Genomic DNA, 11,414 nt, shown 5'->3' with positions numbered 1-11,414 from the left:
CTCGAAACCGAGTTATGGCAAAGAAAACATGATGCTATATGTTAAACTCCAGCTTCATTCAGGAGGCTTGGAGAAATTAATAAGCATATAATAACGTATCTTTAATAAGAAATAGGTCCAGTTATTCGTTTTAATGAGTCAGTAGCATATATGATTAGAAAACAAAAAGAGGAGAATGCAGTTATGTGTGGTCACTTATACAATAATAATAATAATAATAATAGTCCAAATAATGAGATGATATATAGTTACGTTAGTTATGTAGAGTTAGTTATGTACATTTCCAATTACACCCTCTTAGCTTATTATATTTGACAATACTATTACAATGCAAACAATAAATCCCTTGCTTTTCCATTCACACCTACTGTGTGATGGATTAGGATCAGTGGACTCATCTCGGCTTCTAACGCAGCAGTTTTAGTGCAGGCTGTGTGTAAAGAGTCCTCTGATATCAACGCACACCGCTCAGGATTGTGTGTAACTCCAAACTGTAAATGGTTTATAACAAGTACATCCTTGTAGCAGCTATGTTGTTGTATGGAGTAACAATATTTGAAATAGCGACATCTGTTGGTGAAAAGAGGGAAACTGAAAGAACAGCATTTACCGTACCACTAGGAGAAGTTGGAGTCGTTGACATCAATTGTGATCCATGTTTTTACATCACTCAGACTTGTAGGTTTCCCAGTGATACTCATGTGTGACCTTTGATGGGCTGACTCAATCAATGATAACAATCAATAATTCTATGTTCCCAGCCCCTTGGTCATTTATGGGCACTTGCCATAACTTATTATAACCAGAAAAACATTAGAAGAGCCTTAAAACCAATCACTCATACTCTTGTGTTCCTTTATGGAGATTATCAGTATCATGAACCACAGAGGGTTTGTTTCTGCAATACCCCCCCCCCCCCCCCCCCCCCAAAAAAAAACTCCCCTCGGCTCCCAATGCCTTTTACCACACAAATATGAGATAACTCAGCAAGAAGGCAAACACACATATACCAAGAATACAATTATTCCTTATAATTTGAGTTAAAACCATGTTGTGTTTCCCTTGTTTTATTCTTGTGTGTCAAAATATTATCTGCTAAATTTTAGTGCTGTAAAGAAAAGAAACGTGGAAAAAACTAAAACATACAAGGGGAGTATTCAGGATCTCGATGTTAGATCAGTGGCCAATCTCTATTATTATTAAGTATCTGGTGTTCATCAGTTGGTCCTCCACAATTCTCATAAAATGTAGCTACCAAGGGAATTAAATACAAAGACTTTGCCATATTTGTTTTTCTTTTTTTTCTTAATTAAACCCCCTCCAGAGGTCAACAGTTAAAGGAGAAATGCATAGCCTAAAGGTGTAACAATCCTCTTTTGCAGACCTCTTTCAACCCATTAGAGACACTGTATGTGCTTAGTTGCGGCTGAAGGACAGCAGGAAACCTGGCAACAATAAGAACAGCTGTTCAAACATTTGCCCGCCTCACCAAGCAAGCCTTTTGTCAAGAACCTGAACAAACCTGGAGACATTTTAAAAATCAAACCTCCTTGAAGGGTTACAGCAGCTGGCATCGAGGTATCCAGGTTCTTCAAGTCTCTCAGCATTGATTTTGCCACTCATCCATCCTCGGTGCCCTCCACCGAATGCCAGCCCTTGTCAGCCTCCGCACTCAAAATCTTTTAAACCCGGCAGATGTGTTGAGAAAATCAGTTTGAGGAGGAAGAGAGATGGCTGGCACTGCTTACTGTCGAAGACATTCTCGGGCATTAGGAGGAAGAGGCATCATCGATGCACGTGCGCTAAAAAAAAAAATTATACAAAAAACATTGACTTTAATTATTTCAATTACATGTACATTTTTTACATCTAATTTTATTATAAGTTCAATGTAAAGCGACTCATTAAACATTATGCTTTTCTATCCTTTTGAGTCAGTCTGAATGAATTGAATAATCCTTGTGAGATTTGATTAAATTGATGCACATTTATATATGTATTAATTCAAGTATTACATATGAATTTAAGGGAACATTTTACATAAACCTTATTAATTCAAGTATAAAGTTAAGGGGACATTTTACACAAACCTTATGTATTAATTCAAGTATTACATATAATGTTAAGGGGAACTTTTACATTTGTTTATTCAAGTATTATATATTTGTAACAAATCACTAAATGCATACAAGGACAGTTCTGAAGGCATTATTGCTGAATACAAAAACAACAGGTATACGATATATCCAGTCTAGGTATACAATATGACACCAACAACTTAAAAAATAGAGTTGTTCCGATACCAGTATTGGTAATGCCTCCAATAGGGCCTGATAACCTGGTAATGGAACAATTAGAACACATTTGGGCCACGGCTCTTGCACAATTACTTCTGTGAAGTCTTTCTTTGTCTGTATCAGCTGTTAAGTGCACGGCCATGGTGGTTTCAGTGTGCAATGTTTGACTCACGTGTTGACTATGCAGCTTTGTGTATCCCACATGTGTAGACAGCAGGGACTGTTTACTGCCACATGAGCAGGTCAATATGAGGTCTTTAAATCCACATCTTTCAATCAGATGCCTGGTGCAATGACATCTCAACTGTGTTTGGTCATCAGGCTGCTGAGGCCTGTGTAATCGGAGGAGGGGATGAACAGCACAAAGATATAACAAGGGACATATTCCTCCACAATGATTAATTGCATTCCTTCCTCAGCCAATAGTGCAAACATATAAGGAACATTATGAGAAGGTTTGATTTGACATATGCAGAGAAACAACAATTGTGAATACAGGGCGCTGCGTGGCGCATTTCTTATGTAAATGATGTCTGGCTTGCTCATGTGCACCCCTTTTTGAAAGAGTCAGTGCTTTCTTCAAGATGTAGAAATTATTTGTCACCCTCCAGCAGGCCCGGGGTGGGTAATCGGGAGAATCGGGAGAGTTCCCGGGGGCCGCTTCACTTCTGGGCCGGTCGAGAATTTTATTTGTTCACGTTTGTCACGTTAGTCAATCTTCTCTTAAAGTGGGCTACACACGTTCCACATTCTGACACCGCAGCCTCTGCATGGGTTGTACCATGCGAGGAAGTTCTCCCCTCCCAAATAGAGTTGGTTCGGTCCATAGCTCGTCTTTTTCTAAAAAGTTTTCTCAGATAGGCTACCGATAGCTGGGCCGGCCCGACCGCAACGATACGCGTCAGGGAGGATGGACGGGAGGAAGAGGGCAGCAGGGGCTGAACAAGCCAGGTTGAAAAAAGGAAAGGCGTTAGTGGAGGATGCTGCCAAATGTGCCAAGCTTACCGATTTATTTTCAAGAGGACAAACACAAATGGCAACTGGAAAAGAGAGACAAAGGCCTAATGATTAGCAAAGTAACTATTCGGCTAACGTTGTAGCCTTGATTAATATCGTTGTAGCCTTGATTAATATCGTTGTAGCGTTGTCAACCTATTCCCAAGCAAAATATTAAATTGAATTATTAAATATTAGCAAACGATCATTCATCTGCGGATCTTGCTATGGTTGGGGGGGAAATACTAATTTTTATAGTCATATGACCCAAAATATGGCGATCCATAGACTTTGCAAATATTGATGTATAATATTGATATTGATATTGAAGTATGCAGTAATATGACTCTTAATTTTTCTTTGTAGCTTCGGAGCAGCAGATAAGTCTCCTGCTGAAAATGATGAGCCCGACATTTGCAATGAGGAGGCCATGACTACAGGGACAGGTAGAGAGGATAACAGAGGAAACAAAATTAATTAAAGTTATATATTGTAAGAAAGAGCAGTATATGACAGTACTTGATGAACCAATATGCATTGTTTGCTCAAAAGTGGGTGTAGAAAAGGAGTAAATCGCCATTATAAAATGATAATGACCATGACAATGACGGCCCCCATGAGGTCTCACTCCAACAAATCTGGCTTACTGCCTAATTCATGTTAATGTGCACAGAGAAGGAAATCCTCATGTCTGTAAGCAACGACACAGTTATAGATACAGTGGCTGAAACCAGTGCACTGCTTAGGCGGTTACTGATGCTGTAGATGCTGTTGGTGCTATTCACAATGTAACTGTATACTGTACTGTGAGTTGAACTGTAAACATTAGTTCAATATGCCTCTCTTTGTTGAAGAGTGGGATACGTTTCAAATGTTTTATTTATTTATTTCTGTTTTTGTTAATTTATCAACCTATCCTTGTGGAATAGTGGAATATTTTTTGTTAACTTCTCATCTTAAGTGGATTATTATTGTTGTATTTAACCTTTATATTATTTGTTGGACCATGGTATTAACACAAAAAACTACAGGATAGTAAGAGCTGAACTGTTGCTTCATTTATCCAATTTCCACTACCATGGAAAAAGTGGGCCGGTCTTGAGCCTGAAATTCCCGGGCTGAAAAGTGGCCCCACTCCGGCCCTGCCCTCCAGGCCTACATATTATCGGTTATGCCAGTACAGCAGTGCCTTCATTCGGGGGTTGGAATGCCGGTAAAACTGCAATGTAGTATTAATCCACTGGGTGACAGTGTGTCCTCATAATTCATATCGCCTCTGCTATTCACTTCCACACGCAGTATGAATGATGGCCTATCTGTTTTAACTGAACCTGTGCGACACCAACAGTTGCGGTATATCAATAATGGATGGATTTGTATTGTGTATGACAAACCCCTTTAATCCTATTTTTTGTGTCTAAAAAAATAATTCTCAAAGTTTATTATGTTGCTTTTTGTTGAACTAGCATGACAAGGCCCACTGATAGGGTCCCAGAAATATTTGACTTGCTTGATTCCAATTTTTTAGAAGATCAATGTGGGAAAAACAACATTAGAGGGTAAATGGAGCTTTTAAAATATATTGGGGAATCAGTTGGCTGTAGTAAGCAGTATTCTTGTGTGATATAGCCTGTGACATGCATTACACAAACTCTGTTTAACGTGAGAAACCCCTCTCTTCTCTCTGATTTTAGCATTATGTGTAGTATTTGGTTGTATTACGTCTTTGCTCTGCTGTTTTACATTTGACAAAATATCACTGACCTGGCATATATAATACTGCAACACATTTTTTTTTTATCATGAGCTACTGAGCTTTTTTAAAGTTGTACTTTACTATATGTATTATGTCTAGACTAAAATGTAAAAATACCTGGGTTGATGTCCACGGAAGGACAAATATACCGGGAAGAAATTAAACAGGTATTCAATCAACACTTGCCCTTTTCACGTTTGCAAAGAAAACGATAATTATCCTCTGCGTGAAGGCATTGTAAATGCAGACCTATCAGTTAAAGTGGGCGGTTCTCTGCAGGTGCCAAAGAGCGCTCCAAGCGGGACCTGTGGCGCGTCTTTTTCAGCGCCAGCGGGGGCCCGTGACGCGCCTCAGAGGTCACGTTACATTTCAGCCAGTTTACGGGATGGAGACAAAGATTAAAGGCAGCGACTGTTCTCACTGCAGTGAACCTGCACTCATTCGACAATAATTTGAGTGCCCCTTTTTGTGTGTGTGTGTGTGTGTGTGTGTGTGTGTGTGTGTGTGTGTGTGTGTGTGTGTGTGTGTGTGTGTGTGTGTGTGTGTGTGTGTGTGTGCGTGCGTGAGAGAGAGAGAGAGAGAGAGAAACCTGGAGAAGCAAAGATATAGCCAGCCAATCAGAAACCCCCTCAGGCGATTAAAGGGATGGTGGGCAGTCTCTCGGGCTTTATGAGCGACTTATTTTACAACCTCCTGCACACATTTTCTCATCTTAACCTCCCAACAGACCCTCCAGCTGAGCCCAGCGTTTGGATGAGTAGCAGTGCGGTTCTCCTGACTCGGCATGGATCGGTCCTGAGTGCCGCTTTTCTTCCCTTTCCTCCACATGCGCTGCCGCTGGATGATACTCGCCCTCCCTCCTGCCGCACTTGTTGCGTAAAAACTGGATGCGCCACTGAGTCCTTGGAGAGGAGAGAGGCAGGGACGGACTGCAACAGGTGCACGCAGATAATCTTCCCCTAAAAAATACTGCTCCGTAGGTAGGGATATTACGCACCATTTGGCAATTTAATATGTTGTTTGTTTAGAGATATTTGAACTAGATAAATTCATCCGTGGTGATTTTTAGCGATTTTTTTTTAAACAGTTCTTTTCTTTTTTTCTCACTTCGCTGACTTCAAGATAAAACAAAACTTTAAATGCTGATTTGAAGATCCTTTGGCCATTTTCCTCGCTCACCGCGCGCACAAAGCCAGGATGCCAGTTCTGACGAGCCCCGACATTGCCAACAAGTTTCAGGAGAAATGGCTGGCTGTGTACCCGGAGGATCAGGTCACCGGCTCCGACTCCGCGCCCCTGGACGACAGCCTCACCAGCCTCCACTGGCTCCAGAACTTCTCCATCCTCAACGCGGACCCGGAGCGACCCAACGGGTCCGGGCTTGGCTGTCCTTCCTCCCAGCAGAACCTGTATCTGAAGCGGCTCGGCTTTCCCAGAGGGGGCTCCGACTCTCCGTCCAGCCCGCCAGCCGGGGACACCGCCGCCACCGGGATGCCTCTGTACCTCGGGAGCCCCGTGACCTCCGGCAGCGGCTGCACCGCGGCGCCAAGGTTCGCCGATTGCGCGCATCCAGGGAACACCTACCCACAGATCCACATCCAGGCCAGCCCGCCCGTGGAGGTCGATTACAAAACCAACCCTAAAGTCAAACCGCCCTATTCCTACGCCTCTCTCATCTGCATGGCCATGCAGGCCAGCAAGCAGCCCAAAGTGACTCTGTCCACCATCTACAACTGGATAACGGAGAATTTCTGCTACTACAAACACGCGGAACCCAGCTGGCAGGTAACTGAGACCGGCTAACTCACCCTTCTATTATTGATGAGTCAGATAAATGGCGAGGCAGGGAGAGAAGTTTGAGCAATTGATCCCAGTGTCACCATCAGACACCACATGGTTATGCTACAGGGCATCAGACAAGGCCTTTGTTTGATCAGTGTGGAGAAACACAAAACATCAGATGTAGTGCATATTTGAAATACTCCAGCATGACACGTGTTTCTTAATGCAAGAGTCTCAGAAATGTCCATCTTCTATGAGAGTGCTCATATGGGTTTATGTCTGAGGGGAATGGTGATAGGGGGGAGAAAGCACTCTAAACGTGTGTGTGTGTGTGTGTGTGTGTGTGTGTGTGTGTGTGTGTGTGTGTGTGTGTGTGTGTGTGTGTGTGTGTGTGTGTGTGTGTGTGTGTGTGTGTGTGTGTGTGTGTGTGTGTTAATGAGGGCTCCTGAGAGAGATGGCAACTAAGCACAGCTGATCACGTTTGAAATTCACAGAGCTGCCTGTGACTAGAAAGCCTCATTAGGTACATTTGCTTTCCTATACAAACAACAACAATACCCCCCTCCCTCTTTTTCTCATCTCCCTTAAAAAGACAAGAATGACAGAATCTGTTTTTGCATCACTAACTCAAATGTGTTGGAAGCCAGTGATATCATGTTAAATATACTTGTTTGTGTGTGTATTTGTCACAGAACTCGATTCGTCACAACCTGTCCCTCAACAAGTGTTTCAAGAAGGTCCCCAGACAGAAAGACGAGCCGGGGAAGGGAGGCTTCTGGCAGATTGATCCACAGTATGCAGATATGTTCGTCAATGGCATCTTCAAACGCAGAAGGATTTCTGCTAACAACTACAGCAGCAGCAGCAGTGGCCCCCACAGACAGAGCAAACTGGTTCAGGGTTACCACAGCACACAAAATGGCTGCCCATACCAAGAGGTTGGCGAGAAACGGAAGCACCCGCCCTCTATGAACAACAGCAAGGCGATGAGGGCGGCTGAGTCGCCTTTTTTAGCGACAGAGGCCCACAAAGCAGATATCCTGAGGGGGGACTTTGATCTGGCGTCGGTGTTCGACGACGTTCTCGGCGGGAACTGTAGCACCTTTGAGGATTTGGACATCAACACGGCGCTGAGCTCCCTGGGCTGCGAGATGGAGGTTTCCATGCAGGGGAGGCAGCATTCGGCAGGGATGGGGAGGTGGTGCGGCGGCGGGGACGTCCCGGGTCAGAGCCAGCACCTGAGCCACCTCCAGTCCTACGGTTACATGGAGCTGAGCATCGCATCCATGGATTGCACGGGCAATATGGGAGAGCTCCATGTGCCGCATCAGCATCCGTTGCAGCAGCAGCTGGACCAGGATCAGCTGCTCCAAAGTCATCACCACCTGCAGCAGTTCGACGAGCCCTCCGCTCTGTTCCCGGAGCAGCCTGAGGAGGCGGTGCTGCAGCCTTGGGAGGAGATTAAAGAGGAGGAGCAGGCGATTCCTCTGACTCTGGATCAGGGCTTCGGCCTGTGCGAGGGCTTCTTCACTGAGATGCAGCCATGGGAACGAGTGGAGGCTTATCTGTGACCTTTGACCCTAAACCTCATTGACTACTAATTATCTTCTCCAATGACCTAAACATGTCTGATTACTGGTCCAATATTACTACCAAACGGATAACACTGGTGTGAACTACAGCGCAGCTACTTCCCTCCAGCAGTACATCTGTAATTTATTTTATTTTCTTACATTGCAAACATGACAATATCAAAGCTATCTTGAACTATGAACCCAGTTAACAAAGAGGCCCTTTAGAAAAGACATTGATCTGACTATAAAGTTTGTTGGATACAATTATTTGGGATTATTTCCTGGCAGAGACACACATTTCTTCCTGAGGTGATTGACAGCAGTGCAACATGACACAACACTGATGTATCAGGCACAAAGATATGAATATACCACAGAGAAACGTTCATAAAGCAAATTAAAGTTTCATGTGGCATGCGGAGGATTATCGCACTCTGTAGAATGAAAGGCAGCAAATGTTTTCTTCAGAAGGAAGAACAATGACAAGACTGCATGCAGAAAACGGGATTAATGTATCCTTCAAGTTGGATTTCCTGGAACTATAAGAGCTCAAATGTCAGGCGGCTAGTGATAAGAGGATGTGTTCAAATGAGTATTGACCTGTAGCTATTTATCACTCGAGGGTTTTTGATGAAATGATGACAGAAGCAAAGTGAATATAGCCCAACCACCCTCCTTCAAGGCACTCGCCGCAAGCAAGCACTGTCACTACAGGACGAGGCCACATGCAGGATTCTATTTTGCTATTAAACTTCTCTTTTTTTTTTGTACTAACATGCAGCAAAATCACCCATTCATCAAGTTATTGGAGCAGGATGGAGACTTTAAATCCATAGTCTAAGATTAGAAATCAGTCATTTATGAATAGTCAATTTAATATATATTCACTAAAGTATATAGCATGAAGCTAGGCAGGAATATTTGCCATTTGTCTACAGTTATAAGCGGAGCAGACAGGAAAACTGATCGCCTTCTCGACAGTCATGAAAATCGAACATTATGCACTTTGATAGGCAGCAGTTTTAGGAAAGCGAGACAGCGATGATTTCCAGGATGTTTAGTTTAATTTTTTATCATATTAAAATGACGTTTTTTAAAAGTTTACTGACCATAATGACCGTGATGCATATGCTGTACTTGATCATTTCAGTTTGTTTTTGGACATGAACTCAACACTGCAATAAGTCAAGTGGGCAATTTTGTTTTTGTTTGTTTGAGATATAATGTTTTTCTTTCTAATTATATACAAAACTGGGCATTTGTTGATTATATTTCGCCAAATTTGTTGATAAGAAATATGCAGTTCATTGGTGTTTCTGTGTTGATTAATAATAAGAAAAAAGAGACAGTTTGGTTTTCTATCACTGGATGATGGATTTGTCTTTATTGATTACTTTGCTGTATGTCCTTTTTATTTGTTGTTTGCGAATATATTAACTTGGTTGCTTTGAGGAGACAAATGATGAGCAAATACATAAACTCAACACTTAAAGGCCAGATTTTCTTATTGTATCACATTGATCAAGTTTGATAGGAGCTCTTTAATCACACCATGTTATTTTCATTTGTACTTTTTTAAGCTGTTTAAAAATGCAATCATGCCATGATGCAATAAAGGGTGTCAATTAAAGAAGAACAATAACAAAAACACAAATCGTTTACTTGGCATTGTGAAATATCAGAGATTAAAACATGATGGAGTGCAGTATAAAGCTGTAGTCAGGGCAATTATATGAGCTCTCTCTCTCACTCTGTGTGTGTGTGTGTGTGTCTGCGTGTGTGTGTGTGTGTGTGTGTGTGTGTGTGTGTGTGTGTGTGTGTGTGTGTGTGTGTGTGTGTGTGTGTGTGTGTGTGTGTGTGTGTGTGCAATCGAGAGATAAAAGGTCTATGAGAGTTTATCATTATTCAGCACACAGACATGTCTGGACTCGCTTGGTATTTGAAACACACAGCAGGTAGATATAAAAGCAAACTACAATATAATGCAATCTGAGACATTAAACTGCAAATTGTACCTCAAGCATGAGTTTTGATTGTTGAAACTGATTTAGAGAAGTGTGTATTCAACTATATGACCATTGTTGGGACAATATTGCACCCAATACACACTGACGTTCATCAGTATCTGAGGTCTGAGAGGCTTGAAGCGGGTAACATTTGAGGAGGAAAAGGTTGAAAATGAGTTAGTTAGTAATTAGGTAGACATTAAGGAAATAAATAAGTAACAATAATTTGGCATTTGTAAAAAGTTGGGCTTTGCACACACTTGACAAAAAAGTGAGGGCTGTTCTTTGGCACAGTGGTACTTTGAGCTCAATTCTAACACCCTAATGTTAGCATACTAGCATGCAATAGCACTAAAGCACGAAACCTTTCTGTACAAAAATCCAAATATATGCAATATACAACATGAGAATACAAAAGTTACCAGACGACTAAGAATCTACAGTCATGCTAGCAGCTTTGAGAGGCCCTTGCATGCTAACAAACTCACAGTGACAGTTAAATATGTTCAGAATTAGTAATGTTTACAGGGCTCTCAAGTGTCACGCATTGAGCGTGACTGTCACGCATTTCAGTCTTAAGTCACGCCCTCCTGCCACACATCGTATTTCTCACGCTGAAAAAAACCTCTAGGCTATTTAATGTGCCGCAGCGCGCAAACATGACCTGGTCGCGCTGCCCTCACCATGGAGGAATCAAGCACGTCTCCCCCGAATCCCCTGGAGTTCTGCCGCGAGGTGCCACTCATCAGCCAATCAAAAAAAGAAATAGGCTACACGAATAGCCAATCAGAAAAACGTATCAGTTTTATCTGGGTGAAATGTAATCCAGCAACCAATGAAAATAAAGCTAATAATAATTTTGGGGGAAGAGAGGCTGGTCTGTGGGCATGCGGCATGGGCGGGGCGCGGCCGGGGGGTGTTATAAAAACTTGAGAGCCCTGTGTTTACCATGACCACCATCGTAGTTTGGTGTGTTAGCATGCCGACTTCCTTTCAATGGTTT

At 42.5% G+C, this 11,414-nt stretch overlaps 1 protein-coding gene across 1 annotated transcript; it reads left to right on the top strand.

The window, feature by feature from the left end:
- Positions 1–6,246: 6,246 nt before the first annotated feature.
- On the top strand, positions 6,247–8,402 carry foxj1b (forkhead box J1b; the record flags this gene model as incomplete). Its single annotated transcript, XM_079214448.1, has 2 exons — positions 6,247–6,834; positions 7,524–8,402. 2 exons carry the CDS (start codon positions 6,247–6,249, stop codon positions 8,400–8,402), a joined length of 1,467 nt encoding a protein of 488 aa, XP_079070574.1.
- Positions 8,403–11,414: the final 3,012 nt, after the last annotated feature.

This window comes from Taurulus bubalis (assembly GCF_910589615.1).
Source record: "Taurulus bubalis genome assembly, chromosome: 2".
NCBI classification, from domain to species: Eukaryota; Metazoa; Chordata; class Actinopteri; order Perciformes; family Cottidae; genus Taurulus; species Taurulus bubalis.
This window is presented reverse-complemented; position numbering and strand designations above follow the sequence as displayed.